Raw genomic sequence first — 27,374 nt, 5'->3', positions numbered from 1 at the left:
TAATTTAGTCGTACTTATCCTGGACTGATTTCTACGACTGAGCTAATAAAATGAGGCGCATACTGTACGATTGGCAAAATTATGTCAACAGAGAAGAAATTAGTCGAAGCTTCGGGGCATATTCAGCAAGCTGAAAAGTGGTAATAGAAGCGTGAATACTCTATCCCGGCACAACCAGTTTCCGACCGCTTAACAAGTCTTCTGTCCAGTTTTGTTCACATGCAAGTCCAACTCTTTGTTTATTATTGCCTCGTACTTTCTATCATCATCATAGTCCTAAAGAACCCAAGTTTATAAGTTCTTTTTAATTGATACTGTTATGGCAATACTGGTACTGATGATAAACCCGAACAGAAAATGAGGTTTTTTACCTGTAACTTTTTTATTTCTGCAAATTGAAATCAATGGTCGGTATCAAAATAAAGCTTAACCTTTGCTGAAAACTTTACTTAATTCAAATTTATATTTAGTAAGCAAACTCACATGAAGTGAGGGCCTGAAAGGGGTATGTAAAAAGGGGACTATATGAACGTTGACCGATGATAAATTCGAACCCTTTGTCATTTACAAAATTTTCTTGGTATTATTATATTGAAACTTTCCCCAAAAAGCTGCAACAGTCATTCCTGATCAAGTAATGAAAAGTTAACAAATGTCAGGCCTTCATGTTTCGACAGTGAGCATGCGCAAAAAAAACACCCTCTTCCCCAGTAATTTTGGATAAATATTTTTTATACAAATTTATGTAATTTATTTATACAGAATATTTACCAATTTTATTTTTGTTTACACCAGTTGGTTTTGTAAGTGGAAACTATTAGATGGTGTGTTCAATTTTATAAATAACTGATTGCAATCGAATATTTCCAAGGTGTTCGGCTTTATCATCTGTCCGGGTTTATCATCAGTACCAGTATTACTTAAACGAGTCGATTGAAAAGAAATTCTTGGTTCCGTCAACTTGATGCGTTTCAATAGTAATTATATAGCAAAATACGATATTTCAAGATTTCGGTCGATTTAACCAAACTTTAAAATGTCATAACTTTTTTTATTTTTTGAGATATTGAAAAAAGGAAAACAGTTCTAGAAAGCTTTAAAAGAGATCTTTTAAACTGTGTAAAGAAATCTGCAATATTTGTAACTGAAAATTAGCTGGGGTTGCTAATGGTAACAAACATCAAAACCAACATTGCAGATCAGTATATACTGTAGGTACACCTGCCTGAATAGGCGGGTAGGGTAAAGTAAATGGCAGACAAAATATTAAGTTAGTGCATTATCTAAAGAACTACTTCAAGTGCTTAATAACTCTGGAGAACCTAGGTGTTACATCTGCTACATTGATAGCTGTCACAGATGCAGGGATCATCCTAGGTCAAAATTTTAGGGAGAAGGGACTTCTCCCTCCACAGAATTTAGGGAGAAGTTGAGAAATTTAGGAGAAGAATCGGCATAGCATTCAGTTTCTTGCCTATATATATCCACTTTCTGTGGGTCTAGCTGTAACTTATAAACAGTATACAATTATTTAAGGTGATTGATTCTTGCATTATCATTTTCATGAATTTCTAAATAAAGTATAAACTTAGCTATGAAAAAGTCACCTTTAAATTTTTATCTGAAATTTACATGTCCGAAATTCGTAAATTTAACAGGTGTACGGTCAAAACGGCGTGAAAATTTTCATTAATGTTTCGATTCTGGTACTTTTATAATGCCCGATTTTTGCACCAACTTGTTCAGATTTATACATTTAATTTATTTATTTATTATTTTTTTTGAAAATAATATCAAACTCGTAGATAATGGCGATCTTTTTACAATATTTTGTACGGCAGTTCTGACGTCCGCAAAATCATTTTTTATCCACAGTACCCGAGCCGTTCATTTACAGAAAGTGACCGTAATTATGGTAACTGAAATAATTTTTGAAGTAATCTTTAATAAAATGAAAGAATAATATACAATTGTTGCATAAAATCATGCTCTCGTTAAGTTTATCGGCTTTTTACACGCCGATTGAAATTTTCAAAATGGCGGCGGCTTACAATATTATTGATTGACACTGTTAAGATATTAACGCTACGATTGGCTGAAGTTTGACAGGCGAGTAGGCGGGGTTGACTATGGATTTATCGATAATTTAATCTAGAATATGCATCAAGTTTTACAACTTTAAGTAAACAGATAATAACTCGCTGAAAAACTCGGCGATTTGAATTTCGCCCGGAGGCGATAATTAGGCGAAGTGGCCGACTTTAAAGTGACGATATCGCTCAAATCGCCTTGTAGGATGATCCCTGACAGATGACAATGTATTACATTACTGCTAAGCTTTTGGCACTCTGAATATTAAAAAATGCTCAGAAAATGAAGAAAACTGTGGCTGCGACAGGCATCAGAATTGCATTGTCAAAAAAATTTGTATAGTATGCTTCACAATTTTGGAAGGAAACATGGGTTAAGGAATAAACATTTAGTGCAAAAGATATATAAATAATGGCCATTGGTTTAAGTAAGAATATGTAGTAGCCAGGGAAACAGGTTTCTTGGTAATAAGAAAAACCTCCTGAAAACATGGTAGCCTGGTTTCTCATGATACCGGGGTACTTAATGTGCGCAAAACGAATGAAACCAAAGAAAACAAGTCACCTAAATTTTTTATTTCTTTGCTGCTTCCTGCATCCTTCCTCATTATAATAATGAATTGAAAACTTTATCTGGTTATTGTTTATTTACTTAATTCCCGCTGAGTATGATGCCATGTTGAAATCTGACAAGTCAAAGTTGTTTCCCATGATACTGGGGTAATCATAAAAATGTGTCAATTATGGAAAGCCTGATACACAATTATATTAGTATTTCCCAATACTTCAGGTAAGGCTTACGGTAAACTTACAGTCTATGATTTCAGACAAATTTCAAAACGTTTTTTTCAACACATAAAGAACACAGAACAGTCTTACATTTAGACTGCATATTACCAAAGATATACTTTTTACAAGACTTGAAGTGATATTTGGATCTATTCAAGTCGAAAATTTTGGCAAGAATTTCACCAGCTACCATATTACAGGGTCGCAAAGTTATCTTGTGAGAAATACTCAGAATATACATTAAAATCTTTTTTTAAAATGACAGACCCATATATCAGATGCACAGGTTGTACTGGAGCTTAATTGTTTATCATTATATTTTGCATAATGATGTAATTCCATTATTTTTGCCTTAATGGCTTGCCATACTTTCGTTTCTAAGAAATGTTCTAAATATAGAAACAACATGGGAGTTCCACAAGGCTCTGTTCTTGGGCCTATACTTTTTATACTATATATAAATGACCTTCCTTTACACACACATAATTCATCCATTGACATGTTTGCTGATGATGCAACAATGTCTGCATTTGGTAAAACTGTGACTGAAGTACACAACACCCTGCAATCTGACATTAACAAAGTAGATGAATTGTGCAAAGAAAACTCAATGCTTCCAAACATATCTAAAACTAAAACTATGTATATCACAGCCTCTTATAACAACAATAAAATTAAAAATCACATCAGTTCTAATAGCATACAAATGCAGGGTCAGCCCCTATCATATTCATCACATGAAAAGCTGTTAGGAGTACATGTTGATGAACATCTGAACTGGAAGATCCAAGTTGAACAAACTATGAAAAAATGCAATTCCAATTTATATCTTCTTTTACGAATAAAATCTTACCTGAACCTACATTCAAGAAAACTATTTTTCAATTCTTACATTTTACCGCACCTTGATTATTGTTGTACTATATGGGGGAACTGTACTGATGAGCTTCTAGAATCTGTCTTAAAATTTCAAAAACGTGCCGCAAGAATCATACTTGACAAAGAATATAATGCTCCATCAGCTGAATTGTTTAAAGAATTAAAATGGATGACTTTTTCTGAAAGAATAAAGTATAAAAAGGCAATCCTTGTTTATAAATCCATTAAAGATCACTCTACTGAACACCTTGGTTCAAAATTTATTGAAAAACAAACAGGTGATCGCCAACTTAGATCAAATGAAAACAATGAAATTAAAGTACCAAAGCCAAGAATTGAATTCTTTCGTAAATCATTACAGTACTCTGGAGCTGTAATTTGGAACAACATTCCTATACATATACGCTCCTTAGATACGTTAGAAAAATTCAAAAGATCATATCTTCAGTGGCACTTCTCTGTTATATATAATTAGAATACAAAGCAATATTAATAGTCACATGTTGTCATATTTTAAGTTTTTCTTGATTTGGTATATTTTATATGTTTAGGTTGTACATTTTTACATAAAATTGATTCACTGTCATTGCCTTTTACTTCTTTCCATATTATAATGTTCTCCTTTCAGGTTTGTTATATCTGTATATAGTTTATTACATGTATGTTTGATGTTCTGTACATAGTTATACATTGTATACAGTGGACCATATTGTTAATCGGTTTTGAAAAATGTATCCAATGCCGTATATGTTATCCACTTTAAATAAAGTCGTTACTTACTTACTTACTTACATGGCTTCTGATTTGATGACGTCTTCAGCAATCTGTCGGAAGATATTTTCGCTTATAAGTCCAGATGATAAACACTGTTTATAGGAAATATGGAGTGTTTTGACACATTGGGTGGGGGCCAAAGGTATAAAATCATGTTTTAAATGGTTTTGTATAAAAAGGTAAATAAATCACCAGTAATCCTGACATTTTCGCAAAAAATTGTGCGTTACGGAAGAGCGGCTTCTGGTTAACTCCACTAATTATGTCAACATCTGGTAGGTGGGACTAACATAAATGTCTCGCGAGGAAACTGTTTACACCGATATCATGGAAGCCCAGGTACCATAAGAAAGGAGTATACTGCTACGTAAAAGGAATTTATATAAATTTCCAAGTACCAAAACTGAGTGAAAGTAGGTTTCTAACTTGTTCTGTCTCCACTGTAAACAATGAAACAATCACAACTGATAAATTAGGCTTAGATTTTGTAAAGATTTTTATCATACAAAGTTTTAGACGGTCGAAAATAGGTGGTGGTCAGAAATAGGTTGTTTGGGGATATAAATTTAAGACTGTATGTATGCATGCAAAATTATAGATTACATGTATCTGTAAATTTAAAAAATGTGATCACTTTGCCTGTCCAAACCACAGACACTTGGGACTTTGACCAGCTTATATTAGTATTGGTCAGCAGCTTTCTGCATATTACCATCACACATACATATCTGACGAACATGTACAAGTTTCCTAAGTATCTGGTGAAAATGTCCTAATATAGGATCAGTCCTAAATTAGTCCAACAAATTTAACGCGATCCTAGGAAATATTGAGTTATTTTTCTTTTGGGCAATATCTCCACTCGCGTCAAACACCCGAAAGACCAAAATAGTGGAGGAAATTTCCAATGAAATTTTCATCGCTGCCGACGCTTTACATGCTTTAGGTTTAAATGCTGATTATGTCACGAATTGGCCATAAATTCAAATAAAACTTACATATATCAAAAGGTGATTTAATTCCTCGTTGATTTATGTAAAAATTATGAAATAGTTTCCAAAATTACGAATTTTCTGGTGATTTAAACTGCTGTATGTACTGTACACGATTAATGTTTACCGCGTGTCTACACAGCCTATGTGCAAGCGATAAAACCAATAACTTTACATGACTTTGTACTGTGATTTATCCTGCATTGTGTTGGTCCTTCGAAGTTTTGACGGTAAGATTGCCCATCACAAATATAAAACAATCTGACCGTCAAATTATTTTGACTAGTCCTAAATATACTCAAAATTACAAATTTCTCCTCATTGTTTTCATACAGTGACCATGTTCTGGACCATTTTATTTAACTTAATCTGACACAAACACACACGCTGTTGGTGTCCATCGATTCAGCCCTTAAAATCTTTCCATCCATATATATATATTATTACCTGTCATGGACTAATATCAGCAAATCTCTTCGTTATTTTCATCTCATGCCAGTGATTTTGCACTGGCCGCATCAACTTTTTGTTGGATTGTCCATGGCGACTGGCTGACATGCTCCGGTACCGCCAATGCAAAACAGGAACCAATTATGTATAAATATTTGAAACTCTTATTAGTTATGTTACTTGGAAGTTTATGTAAATTCCTTTTATGTGTCAGTACCATGTTTTCAGGAGATTTTTTTTATTACCAAAAACCCTGCTACTACCTATCCATACCAGTATTCAAAATTATTCACATCTTTTGCAGTTAAATGTATATATATTCCTTTACCAATGTTTCCTACCAAAATAGTGAAGCATACTATACAAAATTATTATACCAATGCAATTCTGATGCTTGTCTCTACAGCAGTTTACCGCCTCGATAGCTGAGTGGTAAAGCGTCCGCTTTGAGTGCGGAATGTTGTGGGTTCGATCCCTGGCCGTGTCATACCAAAGACGTGAAAAATGGTACCAGTAGCTCTCTTGCTTGGCACTCAGCATTAAAAGGGAAACTGGCCTCTTCTCTCATACCTTCGTGGCGATGGATTTCATCAGGAATGAGGTGTCAAGAGTGATTAATATAAGTTGTAGAACTTTCTTCACAATCGACCTAAAATAAATTATGTATAAACTAACAGTTTTCTTCATTTTCTGAGCATTTTGAAATATTCGGAGATTCAAAAGCTTAGCAGTAATGTAATACATTGTCACCTAGGTTCACCTAGGTTCTCTCGAGTTATTGTGCACATGATGTAGTTCTATAGATAATGCACTAACTATTGCCTACCATTTACTTTATCCTACCCCTTGTAGTCTAGCTGCCAGTTCAGACAATACTGATCTGCCATGTTTTGGTTTTGATGTACGTTTGTTACCAGACCTGATTTGCGAGTGTACTATGTTTGCCATGGTGAAATGAAGCTACAGTAAAAATTTAGTCTTTGTTAGAGTAAAAATACCACACATGGCTGGATTTAGGTTGTAAATTTCCTGCATGATTTTTTACTGACGACTCAAAATTGATTAAGCCAGGGATTCAGAAAAAAACTTGAAACATAAATGGTATGTTTTAACTTTTATAGCATTTATGCGTGAGGCAATAAATCAGAGAGTTAGACTTGCGTGTGGAACAGAACTGGACAGAAAACTTAGAAGCATCTGGAAACTGCTTGGACACCATTATGCATATTTCTGTTAGTAAAAGCGTCAGCTTTGTAATTTCAATTTTTCACCATCATACTTCTGACTTTCAGCATCGTAGTATCAAATTTCTGTTACGCATACACAAAGGACGATTACAAGAGTAACAACATGCCTTCATTTTCAGACGACAGGATTACATTCTGCCTTGTGTAATGGTAAAAAGACACATGGGTGACTGGAAGGTGATGTTATGATGTTGAAAACATTTGCCCACCATTACACTGTTTTTGCGTGATCTGATTAAAACTGTTTTTCATTAGGCTGTGGCTAGGGGTCCAGTAATCAATATGAATACTGAGAACGGTATTTGCAAAGAGGAGACTATATTTCATCTTTAAAAACGGGAGATGATTTCAAAAATTGGCTCTCATATTTTCTTGTCATTTTAAATACATTGTAAGTGACAGGAAACTGAAATATTTATAATTCTTTAATCCCGGGGAAAATATAATCGTAAATTCAGTAAATAATAAATAGTAAATTTGTACACAGTAATCGGAAGCTTTTATCAAATTCTTGTTTTTCTCGGGACAGATGAATTAAAATAATAAGCTTGATGTTTTCTTTGGTATTTAAGACAAGGATTGTGCTCATTGTTGAATTTGTTTTACTGCTCGAGTAAATAGATAACAGTGACTACCGGAAATCGCTTTTATAGATTTTTCTGTCTTCTGATTGGCTAATATTCAGTTTCATGGTAATACTAAGATATACTGAATAAACAAAGATGGCAGCCCACATGGACATTTTGTAGACTCGGTAGTTGTCATGTTTTAGAATATATTTTGAAATGTTTGCACTTTATTTAAAGAAAAGTGTAATATGTGTATCCCGGTAATTGGTGTACCCAGTATACACTGGTAATGCAGTACATAATAGTACATGTATATTGATTGCCGGACCTCTAGACTCTGGGTGTAGAGGTCCGATTACCGGACCCCTAGCCACTTCCTTTCCTTTTTTACAGTCTGAAGACATCATTCCTGAAGTGGAATCCAGATTTAGATGGAGCAGCATCAGAGTTTATAAAAGCAGGTGATATGATTTCACATTTATGGTAATCACAATTACTTACCTAGGTCAATGTCTTAAAATAGCAGAAGTTCTTTTGAACAGTTAAAGTTATGATACGTGATTCTTCACTATGGTAAAACTAGGTCAGAAGACAGACTAACCTCTATTTGATTGCAATATAATAAAAACACAGCAGTTTTTTGCTTACATCTTTTTTTTGTATAAGCTGATTACCGTACTGAAGGCAGTGCTGCAACAAGCCCACAGATTTAATTTAAAAGGCTATAATGGTCTGAAGCTCCGGCGCCTTTTCCCATAGCAAATAAAGGTCTAAGTGGGAGGACCCCAAAATCTGCTTTAAAACGTCGACCTTCTACTTCAGTAATGAATGAAACCTTGCAACACTTTATTGACAAAGGGGCAAGTTCCTAAACACTGCTATCTATTTAAGCAAATGATGTCTGTCTAAATACTGATATGTTATTTTCTTTCAAATCTTTTTTATACGCCATGAAATGGGATGTGTTATGGGAATGTGAGCTCTCGAACATGTGCAGTTCTTATCCAGTGGTCACCAAACTTGGTCAGAATGTTTATTGCCATTATTTCTCATACAGGTTTTAAGACCAGCTTGATTGTTCCTAAGGCTCTAGAGTTGTCGCCTTTGAATTATTCAAAATTGTGAAAATTATCTGATCTTTAACTTGAATACTTCTTGTAATGTTGAACAGACTCAGTCAGAATGTTAAGGGGCATAATATCTCAGCCAAGTTCAGTAGTCATCTAGATTGTCCTAAAGGCTCTTAATGGGAATATTATCTTGGCGAGGTTTGACCAGCTGGATAGTCCCAATCATGCTTGACTCGAGTAACTGTAATGGGCCATGAATTACTTAACTTGTGAAAATAGTGTCCTCTTGATAACTTGAACATTTCTTTTCCGATGTTCACAGGCAAAATGTTTATTGGCATAATATCTTGAACATGTTTGATAACTAGCTAGATAGTCTTATTTGCTGTGAAGTTCTAGCCCTTGAATTACTCAAAACTGCGAAAGTTCAGTGTCCATTCATTTACTAGAGTATTTTTGTTGATTTAAAGCAATTTTTTAACAGAATTCACATCTTTTGATAAAATCTATAACAAGAAAAAAAACTAGCCAATCAGATTTAGAGCTACGGCCCTTCATTTGATCAAAATTACAAAAATTGACAGTGTGAACTCATTTGTTAGTCCCCTACTGGTTGAAAACCAGTTTCGGGGACTATAGGAATGCGCTTTTCTGTCGTTATAAGGTCTTCTATTCATTTTATGCTAATCAGAGCTCTAAACCACTTTTTATGCCCCTGAAGGGAGGCATATAGTTTTTGAACCGTCTGTAGGTCTGTCCGCAATTTTCGTGTCCGGTCCATATCTTTGTCATCGATGGATGGATTTTCAAATAACTTGGTGTGAATGTGTACCACAGTAAGACGACATGTCACGTGCAAGACCCAGGTCCGTAGCTCAAAGGTCAAGGTCACACTTAGACATTAAAGGATAGTGCATTGATGGGCGTGTCCGGTCCATATCTTTGTCATCGATGGATGGATTTTCAAATAACTTGGCATGAATGTGTACCACAGTAAGAGATGACTTGTTGCGCTCAAGACCCAGGTCCGTAGCTCAAAGGTCAATGTCACACTTAGACATTAAAGGATAGTGCATTGATGGGCGTGTCCGGTCCATATCTTTGTCATCGATGGATGGATTTTCAAATAACTTGGCATGAGTGTCTACCACAGTAAGACGACGTGTCGTGCGCAAGACCCAGGTCTGTAGCTCAAAGGTCAAGGTCACACTTAGACGTTAAAGGATAGTGCATTGATGGGCGTGTCCGGTCCATATCTTTGTCATCGATGGATGGATTTTCAAATAACTTGGCATGAATGTGTACCACAATAAGACGACATGTCGCACGCAAGACCCAGGTCCGTAGCTCAAAGGTCAAGGTCACACTTAGACATTAAAGGTCATTTTTCATGATAGTACATTGATGAGCGTGTCCGGTCCATATCTTTGTCATTCATACATGGATTTTAAAATAACTACGCATGAATGTGTGACACAGTAAGACGACGTGTCGCGCGCAAGACCCAGCTCCGTAGGTCAAAGGTCCTAAATTCTAACATCGGCCATAACTATTCATTCAAAGTGCCGTCGGGGGCATGTGTCATCCTATGGAGACAGCTCTTGTTCATTCTCTGTCAAGAAGTAAAAGTAAAAATACCTTTAAACAACTTTTTCATATGAAGCACCTTGTCAAACTTGGTCTATAGTATTCTTATGAAACCCTCTGTTAAATTTCTTCAAATTGGGCTCAAGTTGACACTAGAGCTAAAAATAGAAATATCTTTAAATGACTTTTTCCAGTTTTCCATTTAATTTGGTTTGCAGTATCTTTGTAAGGTGACTAAGGTCCTTTCACAAATGTGTTCAAATGGGGCACTTGACCTGTTTTATTTTTTTACACTGAATACAGTTTTACACTGAATACAGTGTATCATACATATATTGTAAAATAAACCATTTCTGGTGTGTGACTCAGGGCTACAGCCTACTGTGGCCCTCTTGTATATATGTGTCAGTAATATTTTCCTTTCTATATATTTTCAGCAACATGTTATAAGAATGCAAGAGCTCTTCCAGAAGCTAGAGGTGCTTACCTGAAAGCAGCTGAAATGCAAGAAAGAATGAAATCATATCCTTTATATCTTGTTGATATTTTAGTACATGCTTAGAAAACAATGATAACCTAACCTGGTGCTAGGCTAAAGGGGGAGTATATAAGCCACAAGATGGAGCTTAGGTAGGCATTTCTAAAAATTACCGAAAAACATTAGGTAGAATGATTTTGAAAATTTGCACATTTTTACATTGTGACTTTAGTCAAGTTCAAAAGTTGGATACCTGAGGTCAAAACCAGGTCACTAGGTAAAGTTATAGAAAGACGTTGTTAACATTTTCTACCTGACCTCATGAGACTTGTTCTGAAAATATTGTAAACCTAGAAACGTTCGCGAACCCTTTATTTCGTGTTTTTTTGACGACAGACAATTAAGCGGCCACAAAGATTCACGGAATACGCCGGTCACGAAATACGCTAAAACTTAATAGCTTAAGCACATAACAAACGGCCGCAGGTAAAATTACAGGTAAAGCTGCACATAAATTGGGAACATACTTGTAATTGATCACTTATCCTTAACACATTTTCAGTCTACTCTACTTTGTGATTGTGAGTGAAATTTATGTTCCACAATATACCGTTTGTAATCACAAATCACTGTATAGTAGTACAAGAAAGCAGACCACTTAATATGTCTATACGGAATTTTTTGTGATCAGTTTTGATCAAACAAACATAAGCATTATTCCCTGTGATAACTTGACCATGGCTGAGCAAGATAACAGTGTTTTAACAATAAAATTTATTGTTTGATATGGTAACATAGCCAAGGTGATTAAAATAACAGGCTCAAACAAATATTTTAATATTGTCAGTGTTTCACATAATTACCTATTTTCACTAAAATAAAATGTTTGCATATTGTCCCATAGACGATGTATTTGTTTGTATCACATATTTGACCCTTGATATAAGTATGTAATATAAATACACTACAATAGGAAATTTCTACATTTTAAAACATCTCAGTTAATAAAACAATCATGTCAAACTTTTCAGGTGTCAAGCAGGTTTGTATTACCAGCTTAGAAGATAAACAGCAAATCACAGCATTGTTGACATGTACAATGAAAACTACAAACTTACGCGTTTTCATGATAGCTGACTGGTTCGCGGCTAGAAAACTTTGCGGATACACATCAGCCACGAAAGTTGCTAACTTAGATAGCGCGAAACCATTTTCAAGGTTTACAGTAGAACTTCTTAATACATTCTCAATATATACAGCTGATACACAACAGTTAACATGCCAACATGCTAAATTGCAGTTAAATTTTTGAACTTAGTCTTTATATAATTTCTGAACTTCTACCAATGATGGCTGTCCTGATTACTAAAAACTATGGCCGCAATGTGCTGGGCTTATAAGTCTATAGAGTACACTTTGAAACTTATCTTATTTGAAACTGTTAGATTTAATAATTTCACACAATTGTTCCTTCCAAAATAGCTAAATCATTAACATACTACCAAAGAAACATACAGTATTTGAGCTGTGAAACTGAGGTGGAGTGATCTGGAGCCATTATGGCCCTCTTATTTTGTGTGTTCCATTGTTAATTAGGTTTCCCCCAGTGGTTTGATCCTCGGCTGCGTCGTACCAAAGACGTAAAAAATGGTACTAGTAGCTTCCTCGCTTGGCGCTCAGCACTAAGAGGATAGTGCTAGGACTGGTCAGTCTAACGTCAGTATAATGTGACTTGGTGGGGTACCACGTGTCTATGGTGTGATATTCCAGAGAGGCAAGTTGGGCATTGTGCTCACTGCTACAAGTAGACACCATCGTGTATATGACTGAAAAATTGTTGAAAAAGACATTAAACGCGAACACACACACACACACACACTTTTAAAGTATCATTTTTCTGTGTCATAATTATATACATTCTATGCCAAACTTGATGGAAATGAAAATTTCACCCAAACTGTGGGCGAGTAGCTTTAATAAAAACCTTACTTAATACAGATGATTGCATGTATATGTCAACAGTGATTGGTTATGTTTTAAATGTGCAATAAAAGATGAAAACTAGTATTTATATATGTAGTATTTTCTTTAACAAACTCTCAGACCATTCCATGCGGCAAAGTGAGTATTCATATACACATTTCTAAACATTTTGAATACTGCCCAGTTATTTCAGATATAGTTTCAACAATTGCTGTGAATATTCAGTTGACTTTAAAGAAAATTAAAAAGAATTATTAAGCTCATGTTTGGGGCAAGTCATCAATATAGGAAAATAGTCCAGCGTCTCATTGTCCGTAATTTATACGAACATATTTTTCTCTGAAAATACTTGTCATAATTACACCAGATTTGGCAACGTCCTGTCTTAATTTTGTATAGATGAGGTAACTTGGCCCCTTTTAGGGGCTGCTGGAGTTGAAAATAGAAAAGCCTTTCAACAACAACTTCTCATGAAGCACCAGATAGATCTTCATCAAACTTGGTCTGTAGCATAATTATAAGGTCCTCTCCCAAATCTTGCACAATTGGGGACTTGGCTCCTTTTTAGGGGCCACTTGAGCTAAAAGCTAGAAAATCTTTAATAAACAATTTCTTCTTATGAATCATTTGGTAGGTCTTCATCAGCACCATTATAAGGTCTTGCCTCAATTTTGCTCAAAAGGATATGCGTTGGCTGTTGTAGGGGCCACTACTAAAGATAAAAATACCAAAACCTTTTAAATCTAAAGAACTGCTTGATGGATCCTCATCAGACTTAGTCATCATTGTAAGGTCCTAAATTTATTCAAAAGTGGGCATTTGGCCTCTTGTAGAAGCTGCTAGAGATAATGATAGAAAAACCTTTAAACAACAACTTCTCATGAACGACTTGATGGATCTTCATCAAACTTGGTTAGTAGCATCATTGTAAGGTACTCTCCTATGCAAGGTTTATTGAAATAGGAGCACTGGGCATGTTTTAGGGGCCACTAGAGCTAAAAAATAGAAAAATTAAACAACTTCTAATTAATCACCTGATGGATCTTCATGAAACTTGGCCTGCAACGTCATTATAAGATAATCTCAAATATATTCAGTGGGTGCACTCAGTCCCTAGCGACCCTTTGACCTTTACATATCTTCTTCTCATGAGGCCCTTGATATATCTTCATCAAACTCAGTCTTGTAAGGGGAGGAAACTAGAGCTACAAATAGAAGTATGTTTAAATGACTTTTCTAGCAGATCTTCATTAAAATTTGTTCCGTGCAGTCCATGTAAGGACCTCTCAGATTTGTTTAGTTGTGCCACTTGACCTGTTTTTTGCTTTTTAGCTCACATGTCACAAAGTGACAAGGTGAGCTTTTGAGATCGCGCAGCGTCCGTGCGTGCGTCTGTCTGTCTGTAAACTTTTGCTTGTGACCACTCTAGAGGTCACATTTTTCATGGGATCTTCTTGAAAATTAGTCAGAATGTTCATCTTAATGATATCTAGGTCAAGTTCGAAACTGGGTTACGTGCCTTCAAAAACTAGGTCAGTAGGTCAAATAATAACAGAACCTTGTGACCTCTCTATAGGCCATATTTTTCAATGGATCTTCATGAAAGTTGGTCTGAATGTTTATCTTGATGATATCTAGGTCAGGTTTGAAACTGGGTCAACTGCGGTCAAAAACTAGGTCACTATGTCAAATAATAGAAAAAACGACGTCATACTCAGTTCAAAGCTGGGTCATGTAGGGACAGGTGAGCGATTCAGGACCATCATGGTCCTCTTGTTATTACTAACCACAGTTGTTATGATCTATAATTCTGTGTGCCATACATATTTTCAAGGTCAAATAGTCAGTTCCAGTTGAGCGACTTTGGATCACCATGGCCCCCTTGTGTACTATTCAGATAAATTCATGTCAGATTTAGTTGGCTGTAAATTATGTAGAAAGCTGTTACACACATGAAAAAATCATGAAAAAATTTGCTCTTATATCATACTCTCTCATAATCTATTTTTTTTATTGGTTTAAGCAAATAACTAAATAGTAACATACAGAGCACATGGATATTTTAATTTTATGTTCATGGAAATTTAACAGGTCATATGAACAGGCTGGGCTTATCAGTAAGGAGAACAAGGAGTTAGATCTTGCTGTACAGTACATGGAACAGGCATCACACATGTTCCAGGAGCATGGTACGCCAGACACTGCTGCTCTATGTCTAGAGAAAGCAGCCAAGTAAGATATAGACATGTTTTTTCTTCTATTTGCTGAAGTTTGCCCCATAGCAAGGTCATAAGGAGTGGCAAAAACCTCAGCTTCTTCAGCATGTCTGCAGTCATGTAGTTAAAGTGGTTTTGTCTCTGTGTTCTTAAGGTACAGCATGGTTAAAGTCTACCTTTTATGGTTGAGAAAATCTCAGGGCATTATTTGATTCAGATGTGGGTCCTTACATTTGCCAGCTAGGTGGTTTTCTCATATCCCTTAAATTAGGCTTGAACACAGTGAAGGGGATATGCTGTGGAATTGTGATATTGTACTACCACTGTGCTAGACTCTGAATGTGGTATTGATGTAAAAATAGGTCTGTACATTGTTGAAAATCAGCCCAAAATACAGCTTTTAACTCGTACACTGAAACTGGTTAGAGACAAGTGGTTTGTAGTTCATTCAGTCTCAAAGGCTCCAGACTCTGAATATAGGCTCTATAGGCTCTATAGAGATCAAATGATTCAGACTCTGAACAGCTGTTATAGGCTCTGTAGAGATCCAGACTCTGAACAGCTGTTATAGGCTCTGTAGAGATCCAGACTCTGAACAGCTGTTATAGGCTCTGTAGAGATCCAGACTCTGAACAGCTGTTATAGGCTCTGTAGAGATCCAGACTCTGAACAGCTGTTATAGGCTCTGTAGAGATCCAGACTCTGAACAGCTGTTATAGGCTCTGTAGAGATCCAGACTCTGAACAGCTGTTATAGGCTCTGTAGAGATCCAGACTCTGAACAGCTGTTATAGGCTCTATAGAGATCAAATGATCCAGACTCTGAACAGCTGTTATAGGCTCTGTAGAGATCCAGACTCTGAACAGCTGTTATAGGCTCTATAGAGATCAAATGATCTCTGTTACATACATACTTTAATCACAAACTAGACAACAAGTTCAACAATAAACAGAAAACACAGGAAAAAAGCCCCATGCTACAAAGTAGTCATTGAAATGGTCAAGTACTGATTAAACTTAAATGTATTTCCTGTGTTACAAAATACCGGGTAATGCCATATTTTCATTTCAGAGAATGTGTTATCTATTAAACTATGTTTGTTTTATTCTAGAATGGTTGAACAGAGCAAGCCAGGTAGAGCAGTAGAGCTTTACAAGAAGGCATCTGATGTAGCTGATGTATGTATTTACTGGTTTTCTGTTCTCTTTGAATTTTGAGTCACACTAGGAAAGGTCATAGGATATCTTTACAGCTTTAATGGTGAAGGAAAATTTGTTGCATGCTCAGTGAGCCAGGCACAAGGATAGACCGTCAACAAGTACCTTTCAGTTCAAGGTCATAGAACTAAGCTTGTTGGCTATTTTTGACACCAATGGCAGGGTCACATTCTGGCAGTTTATCTTTAAACATGGAACCAGCTCAGTAGTAGATTTGAACAAGAATTTACTCTGTGCATGGATTTTAGTCATGGAGGAATCCGTCTATCATAACATAATAAATGGTAGTTCTGCATACTACATAACATTATGTCACAGTGTTGTGATATCTATTGTCTATAAAGTATCAGTGTGTACTAGTAGAATATTTGTATAAATATTAACAATGTTTTTTGTTGTTTCACCAGATAGAGGACCGTCCTAGGCAGAGTGCAGAAAATATTGGTAAAGCAGCTCGACTTCTTGTAAAGTTAGAAAGGTTAGAATATTTGACAGCAAACTAGTCTGTTGATTTTGTTTACATGAAAACATATCATTTCCCAATGATTTAGTTTTTAGGGATTTTTGTCTTGCCCACTTTTAGTGGAAGCGAGACTAAGCAATCCAAATTCCGGGTGCGGCAATGGCGGCGGCGATGGTGGCGTCAACAGTTGGGAATATCTCAAAAACCATTACATATATTTCTTTTAAACCTTGTAGGATTTTTAGAAACTAATTTTACACCCCCTTGGTGAGTCCTGGCCCCCTAGTAACCTTAACCTTGAAGAAATTAGCATTTTGAGATTTTTTGACGCCTTTGAAAATTCACAGAAATGACAATTTCTCAAAAAACATTACATATATTGCTTTGAAATGTTGTAGGGTGGTTCAAAAACTCATGTTACACCCCCGTGGTGAGTCCTTACCCCATAGTTACCTTGAAGAAATTGGCATTGTTTAGATTTTTTTGATGCCTTTGAAAATCCACAAAAATTACAATTTTGCAAGACCCATTATATATATATTTATTGCTTTGAAACCTTGTAAGATGGTTCAGAAACCCATTTTACATCCCCTTGGTGAGTCCTGGGCCCCCTAGTTACCTTCACTTTGAAGAAATTAGCATTCTTAGCTCGGCTGATTTTTTAAAAATATCTATGAGGTATTGTCGTCACTTGATCGTCCGCATCGGCATAGGTTAAATTTTTTGTTTAGGTCCACCTTTTCTCAAAAACTAGAAGAGCTACAGCTTTGAAACTTTGCTCTCTTGTTTATCATGATTAGATGACTATGTAGGTCAAGAACCATAACTCTGGTATGCATTTTGTCAGAATTATGGTCCTTTTTTACTTAGAAAATTTGAGTTTCTTGGTTAAATTGTTTGTTTAGGTCCACCTTTTCTCAAAAACTATAAGAGCTACAGCTGTGAAACTTTGCCCACTTGTTTATCATTATAAGATGACACTGTAGGCCAAGAACCATAACTCTAACCTGCATTTTGTCAGAATTATGGCCCTTTCTGAACTGTAACTCTTTCCGTTCGTACAGTCCAGCACTTGCAGACGAGCAGTGGCACCCGTAGGCAGTGCTCTTTTTTAGATTTTTTTGGACACCTTTGTTCAAATTGTTCTGTCTGACTTACTTTAGGGGCCTCTGGATTTGAAAATAGAATTTTTTTTAAACAACTTCTCTTAAACTGCCTCATGGATCTTCACTAAACTTGGTCTGTAACTATCCTTCTAAGGTACTCTCAGATTTATCGAAATAGTTCAGCTTTACTAATTTTTGGGGCTACCAGAGCTAAAACTAGAAAAACCTTTAAACAATGTCTTCTCATGAACAGTTTGATGGGTCATCACCTGACTTGGTCTGTAGCATCCTTGTCAGGTCCTTTCTTAATTTTCAGATAGTACTGCTGGATTGATATTAGTTGAAAATAGAAAAAAGCTTAAATTGACTTCTTCTCCTGAATCCCTCAATGATTCTTTTCCCGAACTTGGTCTGTAGCATCTCTCAGTTTTGTGCAAGTTGTTCTGCTTGACTGATTTTAGGGGCCATCAGAGGTAGAAATTTACCAATGAAATATATTTACAGTGCCAAGTTGGCATTTTGAAAGATCATACAGCATATTATTTAGCTTGTAAAGATATGGTATAGATATAGTACAATTTTTTCAGTTACGATTATTTGATGAAATACATTGATTGTGCTTACAGTGTTTGGAGGCTAAATTAAAACATTTAGGCCATGCAGTATGTTACATTCTTTAATGATTTCTTTACTATTGATTCAGGTATGAAGAGGCAATAGCATGTTTAAGCAAGGAGATAGCATTCTATGCCGCTGCTGAGAACTATGCAATGATAAATAAACTTGTGTTAGCTGTTGTACTCATAAAACTAACACTAGGTGACTATGTGGCAGCCGACCAGTTCTACAGATCTTCCATAAGGTAAGTGAATACTGTTTGATACACAGAAACAGTTTTTGGTTGAATTTCAGCTTTTTTTGCATGATGCAGAATTACTTTATATATCCTTCAGAAGGCCATAGGAACATTTGTGAATTTTAAGGATAAAATATCTATAATAATGTCACTTTTATGGCCAAAACTGTCCATCTGCAAATGATATCAAAAATTAAGATTTTCAGAATGATTGAAGTACAATGGAAAGTACTGTATTAATTCATTCAGGCCTATACTCAAGCAGCAGTGTTATCTGTTATTTGTAGTTCCAGTTGACAGCTGATTAGAACACTGATTCATGCATGCAGTATGAAACACAAAAAATTAACTTGAACATGAATAAGATCACTACATGGATATTTTGCAAGATAAACTTAGCAAACAGGAAATATGTCTAAATACTATATAATCCATTCCGCTATATACATTACTCAAGATCTTTGAATAAAGAATCGCATTAAAAAACCCTTCAAATGAATACACTACATATATACTCTACATGTATTGTAATCCCAATAACAGGATTATAAACAGTAAATAAATGTTGTCACATTGAATTGGAATTTCTACTTTCACTTTTCACCTTGTTGCAGAAAACATGAATTAAAGTTACTGAACGCGTTTGTAACAGGCAGTCAAACCTACCGTCGTCATTTTTACAATGCGGCTTTGATCATTTTCTTGAAATTATCGTATTACTCGTCATGATTATGTCTGACACTGAATAATGTTGACCTTTGGAAATTAACAACAGCAACAAATAGAAAATAAGACTCTAGCGAAATGTACCAAAATTATTAAATGTAAATAATATTGACATGTATAAACACAAGAAAGGTTGGATTAATTGCTTCTTTTGCAATTTCCTTATTCCTGGCACTATTTTCTGTTGTTATCCCCCACGACAGGTTGAGGTATATAGTTCTGGAGCTATCCGTCTGTCTTTCCATCTGTCAATCTTCCAAAACTTAAATAAAAATGGTAGAAATGTTAATTGCTTGTGGGAAATGCCACTTGACAAGTTTTGGATATATATATGTTTTATTCCATTTTCTGTCTGTCCAGAGTCATATCTCAGACTTGGTTGAGAGGATTCCAATAAAATGTAGTAGAAATGTTAACTGTTACAGCCACAGGGCAATGCAGCCCTGCAAGTTTCATTAAGATTGTTTGAGGAAGACAAGATTTTATGGGCCTTTGCAATATAGTACATTAATGCTTCATGTTCTGTCGGTTCATACTCATATCTCAGACATGGTGTAGTAGATTTCATTAACACGTAGTAGAAATATCAAATGTTCTAGGAAAATTTGGCCCTGCAAGTGTCAGACAGATTATTTGAAGAAAACAAGATTTATGGCGCTCTGTACATGGCACCCTTAGTTAACATTCAATATATCTACCCTCCAGTCACCCAGGTTTCACAATATATCTACTATTACTGTCAGTCTCAGTTTACTGTCAATAATTCAGCATTTCCAGACACCCTCAATTCATATTCAATATATCTACAATCCTAGTTACATAGTCAGTATATCAACCATTACAATCATCCTCAGTTCACAGTCAGTACTTCAACTAGTGAGTCACCCTGGGTAAACAGTCAGTACTTCAACTAGTGAGTCACCCTGGGTTTACAGTCAGTACTTCAACTATTCCAGCTACTGAGTCACCCTGGGTTTACAGTCAGTATATCTATGATTTCAGTCACATTCAGTTCACAGTCAATGTATATACTATTTCAGTCATCCAGGCTTCACAGACAGTGAGGAATGTGCTGCCATAGATGAGTTACTGCAATCATATGATAATGGTGATGAAGAAACTGCTAGAAGAGTTCTCTCTCTTCCCCTCATCAAATACATGGACAATGCTGTAAGTCTGTTTGCTACTTGATAAAATGGTTACTTGACTTCTTGTAATGTCCAAATATAAGGTAAGTAATGTGACCTTTAAAACTCGTTTTAAACTTCTTTTTGTGACCGAATTAGTGTTGGTAAGGTTATGCTTCTCTACTTTGAAATCATTTAGAATTCATGGGCATAAAATTTCGTGCTTTGCCAGAAAAAAAAATGCAATTTCATTGGATCCTAAATTCATGGATTTCAGGTTCCATGTCAAAAAAAATATGGGGTCGTAAATTTGTGGATTTCAATTCTTGGTAAAAAGATACTGTGTACTAGTAATATTCGGCAACTGTGCTGCTAACTTGTTGACATGTGTAAGAAAACGTGATTTCTGTCTGATCAAACAACCAAAGATGCGTTGCTATGGTAATTAGCCTACCCATCAGTTAACAGGACCTGGTGTTAAGTGTCAATTATATTTTATTATTTGCTCACATAGTGACAAGTGAGCCTTTGTGATCACATTTCGTCCATCATACGTCCATCGTCCGTCGTTCACAATTTCTTGTGAACATGATAGACACTACATTTTACAATCAATTTTAATTAAACTTGCACACAACTTGTACTGGCATAATATCTCGGTTCCTTTCGAAAACTGGCCAGATCTTATCATGGGTTCCAGAGTTATGGGACCTTAAAGGGCCAAAATCTGTTATTTTGACTTGTGAACATGATAGAGACCACATTTTGCAATGGATTTTAATCAAACTTGCACACAATTTGTATTGGCATAATATCTTGGTTCCTTTTGAAAACTGGCCAGATCCCATTTTGGGTTCCAGAGTTATGGTCCCTTAAATGGCCAAAAATTGCTATTTTGGCTTTTGCAGCCATACAGATACATTTATGGTTTGATTTGATACAAACTTACAAAATATCCTAATTAAACATTAATAGATCTTGGATTCCGTGATGAATCCTTCAGATCCAATCACAGGTTCTGGAGTTACGGCCCCTGATTGACCCCTGAAAGAGCCAAAATTTGTTGATTTTTACCTTGTGAACACAATAAAAGTGACATTTTACATTTGATTTTAACCACACTTACACACAACTTAAGTCACAAAATGATCTTGATTCCTTTTGAAAACTGGCTAGATTCCATCATTAGTTCTAGAGTTACTTGCATAGAATATTTATCTTGATGATCTCAGGTCAAGTTCGAAACTGGGTCATGTGGAATCAAAAACTAGGTCACCAGGTCAAATCAAAGGAAAAGCTTGTTAACACCTTAGATGCCACATTTTTGACCATATCTTCATGAAACTTGGTCAGAATGTTTACCTTGATGATTCCTAGGCCTAGTTCGAAACTGGGTCAATATGGGCTCAAAAACTAGATCACTCGTTCAAATCAAAGGAAAATGTAGAGGCCATATTTATGACGCTATCTTCTTGAAACTTGGTAAGAATGTTTATCTTAATGATTCCCATGCCAAGAAACTGGGTCATGTTGGGTCAAAAACTAAGTCACCACTCAAAGGAAAAGCTTTTTAACACAGTAGAGGCTACATTTATGACCCTATATGAAACTTGGTCAGAATGTTTATCTTGATGATTTCAAGACCAAGTTTAACAGTTGAGCGATATAGGGTCATTATGACCCTCTTGTCTGCTATGCAACTTCTTGTTTGATGAAATTAAATGTGCATAAAACACTGTCCTTATGAATTTAAAGAAAATAAAAATTGTTGGCCTTTCGTCTGTGATGATACTACCATAAATTAAAAGTAGCGCCTATAAGGCATTTTGTTTGCAGCATGGTAATTAGTACAACTATAGCCTAATTAATTATGTCTCCCACCACACAGTGGTGGGAGACATAATGATTTACTCCAGTCTGTGTGTGTTTATGTCTGTGTGTGTGTGTGACTGTCACAGAGCTTGTCCGCACTCTAAGTTGAACATTTCTCATCCAATCTTCACCAGACTTGAACAAAATGTGTTTGACCATAAGACCTCAGCCAAGTTCGATAACTAGCCAAATCGGCCCAGGCACTTCGGAATTATGGCCCTTGAACATAATTACCAACACTACCGATACAGCAATGTAGACCGGTTACTCCAACATGTGAATATATACCAATAGGCCACAAACAGTATACAAAGACAGACTTACTATTCAAATGATTAGGCAGTTGTGGGAGACATGCGCTTTCTCAAAAGCACCTCTAGTTTATAATATATATAATACTTTGGGCTATAGATGTTCATTTCTAGTTTGGTTTTCCTGACTGTTCACATGCAATGGTATTAAATTTTTATGTTGTTGACTCAGTGGTTGAAAATGGGCAAAGTTCAAACCCATTGAACTTATGCATGTGTTATTTCCTGCCGAGAAACGTGTACTGTTGGTAATGATGCATTGGACGCAAAACTAGCAGTTAATTTATAATACTATTTAATAGTCCCAAAGCACTAATCGGTTGGTTATGATGTCCTTTTTGGTGACATTGTGTACAGTTACATTTAAAATTTTGGGCCATTTGTTCGTTGGGACATAATTTTGTGGTTGAGCTGAACCACGAAATCCACAAAAATTAATCACCCACGAATAATAATGATTTCACAGTATTAAGTAACAGTTATTCCCTGCTACAGTGTTAGATCTTAGTCCATATGGCCTTTGTCTTTGTAAGGTTTTTTCACTGTATAAGGAGCAGTAATTCAGGTATGCTAATCATTAGATAGACTGCTGTTTATAAAACATTTCTGAAACTCAAAGGCTCACAATGACTTTGTTTATAATGCGGTTTATAATGCGGCTGCCATATTTTTTTTACGAACGTAAAATAGATATTTTTTTGTTAAAATCGTTTTCTCATATATTTTTCAATAGTTAAAATATTTTGTTCAACTAGAAGAAGTATTATTATACCCCCACAAATGAATATAGGAGTGAGCTGGTCGGTCGGTCGGTCCGACCGTTGGTTTTCATGGTTTCTGAACAGTATCTCATGAAAGGCTTGACAGATTTAAAAAAATTTCGGTACACAGGTGTAACACTATAAAATACAGGTCAAGTTCGACTTTTCCTACAAACCACCATTTTTAGCTCAACTTTTTGAAGAAAAAGTAGAGGTATTGCACTCGCCCCGGCATCGGCGTCGCCGTTGGTTAAAGTTTTTGATAAAGTCAGATATCTCTGTTACTATTAAAGCAATTGACCTGAAACTTGAAATAGTTTTTAACTATGAAAGTCAGTCCCCATAACTCTGATTTGAATTTCGACAGAGTTATGCCCATTTTTAACTTAGAATTTTTTGGTTAAAGTTTTTAATAAAGTCAAACATCTCTGTTACTATCAAAGCTTTTGATTTGAAACTTAAAATAGTTATTTACTGTCAAAGTTTACACCAGGAGAAACAATCCCCATATGTCTGATTTCAATTTTTACAGAGTTATGCCTCGTTTTAACTTAGAACTTTTTGGTTAAAGTTTTATGAAGTTTTTACTGGCAAAGCTCTAATTCAGAGTCAAGCACTGAGAAAAGTCAAGTGTGCTGTCTTGCGGACAGCTCTTGTTTGATGTAGTTATGGCCCCTTTCCAACTTAAAATTTGCCAAACTCATGGTTTCCAGACAATAACTCATGAAAGGCTTGACAGATTTAAGTAATTTTTGGTACACTGGTGTAACATCATAAAATACAGGTCAAGTTTGACTTTGGCTTCAAACCACCAATTTTTTGACGTAGTTATGACCCCTTTCCAACTTGAAATATGCCATACTCTTGTGACAAGGCTGAATTATGGGGGTATTATTCATCACTCCTGTGACAGTTTTAGTTGGATCTGTTGTTTGTGATTACCTCCCTTTATGTTGCTTATTGTATAAGGTCATGTGCAATATTAAAAATACAGCTTTCCAAACATGTCATTATGCATACTCTCTGTTTGGACAACTGACTTATCTTTTTTTTAACATAGAATTAAAAGCCTCACGGGACTTTAAATTAACTAAACTAACTATGCTAGGTATGGTGAACTGACAGATTTTTATTAGCTCACCTGAGCCAAAGGCTCATGGTGAGCTTTTGTGCCTGCTCAATGTCCGACATGCGTCGTCCATCCGTCAACATTTTCTAAAAAAATCTTCTTCTTGAAAACCACTGGGCAGAATTACACCAAACTTCACAGGAATGATCCTTATGTGGCCCCCTTTCAAAATTGTTCAAAGAATTGAATTCCATGCAGAACTCTGGTTTAAAAATCTTCTTGTCCAAAACCACAGGGCCTAGGGCTTTGATATCTGGTGTGTAGCATCACTTAGTGGTCCTCTACCAAAATTTTTCAAATTATCCCCCTAGGGTCAAATATGGCCCACCCCGGGGTTACATGGTTTATATAGACTTATATAGGGAAAACTTTGAAAATCTTCTTGTACAAAACCACATGGCCTAAGGCTTTGATATTTGGTGTGTAGCATCATCTAGTGGTCCTCTACCAAGATTGTTCAAATAATCCCCCTAGGGTCAAATATGGCGCCACCCCGGGGGTCACATGGTTTATATAGACTTATATAGGGAAAATTTGAAAATCTTCTTGTACAAAACCACATGGCCTAGGGCTTTGATATTTGGTATGTAGCATCATCTAGTGGTCCTCTACCAAGAGCATTCAAATTATCCCCCTAAGGTCAAATGTGGCCCTGCCCCGGGGGTCCCAAGTTTTACATAGACTGATATAGGAAAAAAAGTTTAAAAATCTTCTTGTCTGAAACCACAACACTTAGACCTTTGATATTTGGTTTGTAGCATTATCTTATGGTCCTTAACCAAAATTGTTCAAATTGTACCCCTTGGGTGAAAAGAGGCCCTGCCCTGGGGGTCCCAAGTTTTATATAGACTTATATAGGAAAAAGCTTTAAAAATCCTCTTGCCTGAAACCATACGACCTAGGCTTTTGATATTTGGTATGATGCATTGTCTAGTAGTCCTCTACCAAAATTATTCAAATTATGCCTCTGGGGTTAAAAGAGGCCCTGCCCTGGGGAAAAATACTTAAAAAATCATCTGATCCTATTTCCAAGGCTGTTTAATTATAATTACCTGATGACCCCAAGTAATATAATGTCACTTGACTGTGACCTTGACCTACTGACCTACTTTCTTGTTTTTTAAAATACAGCCTTGAAATTTTGACGACATACACAGTTTTGCACACAAATCGTAAAACTGAATTTCATTGACCGTGAATGTGACCTACCGACTTTCTTGATATTTTATCATCAGTTTGACATTTGAAACATGTAGCTCATATTACTCAGGTGAGCGATCCAGGGTCATCATGACCCTCTTGTTTGATTTTGTGTTTGGTCTTAGTTTAAGAACTTCATGTGTTTTTTTCCCCACACAGTTTGCAAAATTATCCAAAAGTCTGGTAATACCTGGTGGAATGAGGATAAGCAAACAGGGAGGTGGTGGAGTTACAGAAATGATTGACAACTCACAGACTGCAGGGGGCGGAGCTGGGGGAGGAGCTATACAACTTGATGAGGATGAATTGGAAGGGGGTTTGTGCTGAAGACATTAAGTACAGTTTTGAGGAATAGTTTTACATACTGTAAAGGAAAGGAAAGCTAAACAGCTTTATTGGATAGATATAACATTGTCATAATTGACATGATGTCATTGTCATAGTGTTACAGTGATGTCATCATTTTATTCATAGCAGGTACTCTAAACAATGTTATAAGGAAATACAGGCAGTTTTTCCCATCACTTATATCTATCATTCTAATATGCTTTTCTCTGTTAAAACACTCTTATGCTAGAATGACGTCACGTTAACGTGCGGTGACGTCAATGTTTTTGTTGCGACCAAGAAAGAGTGCTACTAAAAATATATTTTATCTACTGTTTTATATTAAGGGCGTGTTAGAATCAAAATAATTCATACCAAAACCGTGTTTTAACACTATTGATACACTCAGGCGGTAATATTTCGTACAAAAAATTTCACGAGGGCTGTGCCCTCGTGAAATTATTACGCCCGACATATCCGCCCATCGTGCATAGATAGTGTTAAAACACTCTTTTGTTATAAATGATTTCTTAAATAAAATAGATGCCATGTTTCATTGTACAAATTTTATCTAAAGAAACTAGAAGAAATTTCTTTAACTGAAGAAGAAAAAAAAGCAAAAAAATCCATTACATGAAAATATCATGAAAATCACCTTGAAGTACAACAAAAGTACCAATACCATTGGAAATTAAGTTTCTTATTATTTGGCGGTATAAAGAATAAAAATGTAAAAATAGTAAGTATACATTCAATTTTTATTGCAGTTTTTAAGTAATATCATAATTGCAGCTGAATAAGCCAGGATAGCATTATTACAAAAATATCATTTGTTTGCTAGCAAAGTAATAAATATATGCTGATCAATAATGCTTCTCTAAAAACTGGAGGGAGTTGATTTTTTTATCCTATATTATTTAACCTCTATCTCCTTTTTAGATCATCTGGACCAAAGGTTCAGGGTGGGCTATCACCATAGGTGGATGGTCCATCATTGTTTGTCAACAATTTTTCATAAACATTTTCTCCTGAAACTACAGGCATCCTGGCAAGGTCCTCTGTAAATTTTATACAAAAGAGGGAACTTGGCCCCTTTTAGGGACTGATAGAACTAAAATAGAACAACCTATCAACAACTTCTTCTCACGAAGTGCT

The 27,374-nt window shown here is 35.7% G+C and overlaps 1 protein-coding gene across 1 annotated transcript; it reads left to right on the top strand.

The window, feature by feature from the left end:
* Window positions 1–27,105, top strand: LOC123549150 (gamma-soluble NSF attachment protein-like). The gene is made up of 10 exons (XM_053546634.1): window positions 1–140; window positions 8,184–8,251; window positions 10,885–10,970; window positions 13,030–13,046; window positions 15,000–15,140; window positions 16,236–16,302; window positions 16,749–16,819; window positions 18,614–18,772; window positions 20,533–20,662; window positions 26,052–27,105. Exons 1-10 carry the CDS (start codon window positions 82–84, stop codon window positions 26,217–26,219), a joined length of 966 nt encoding a protein of 321 aa, XP_053402609.1. The 5' UTR covers window positions 1–81; the 3' UTR covers window positions 26,220–27,105.
* The last annotated feature ends 269 nt before the right edge of the window (window positions 27,106–27,374 follow it).

Source organism: Mercenaria mercenaria, chromosome 6 (assembly GCF_021730395.1).
Source record: "Mercenaria mercenaria strain notata chromosome 6, MADL_Memer_1, whole genome shotgun sequence".
Lineage (NCBI taxonomy): Eukaryota > Metazoa > Mollusca > Bivalvia > Venerida > Veneridae > Mercenaria > Mercenaria mercenaria.
The sequence above is the reverse complement of the archived record's forward strand: the minus strand, read 5'-3'. Positions and strand labels throughout refer to the sequence as shown.

Excerpts from the sequence above, each read along its gene's own strand:
- LOC123549150 (XM_053546634.1), top strand. The coding sequence starts at position 82 with ATGTCAACAGAGAAGAAATTAGTCGAAGCTTCGGGGCATATTCAGCAA. Across the intron at positions 8,252-10,884 it reads ATCAGAGTTTATAAAAGCAG|CAACATGTTATAAGAATGCA; the intron begins GTGATATGATTT and ends ATATATTTTCAG. Across the intron at positions 15,141-16,235 it reads TGTCTAGAGAAAGCAGCCAA|AATGGTTGAACAGAGCAAGC; the intron begins GTAAGATATAGA and ends GTTTTATTCTAG.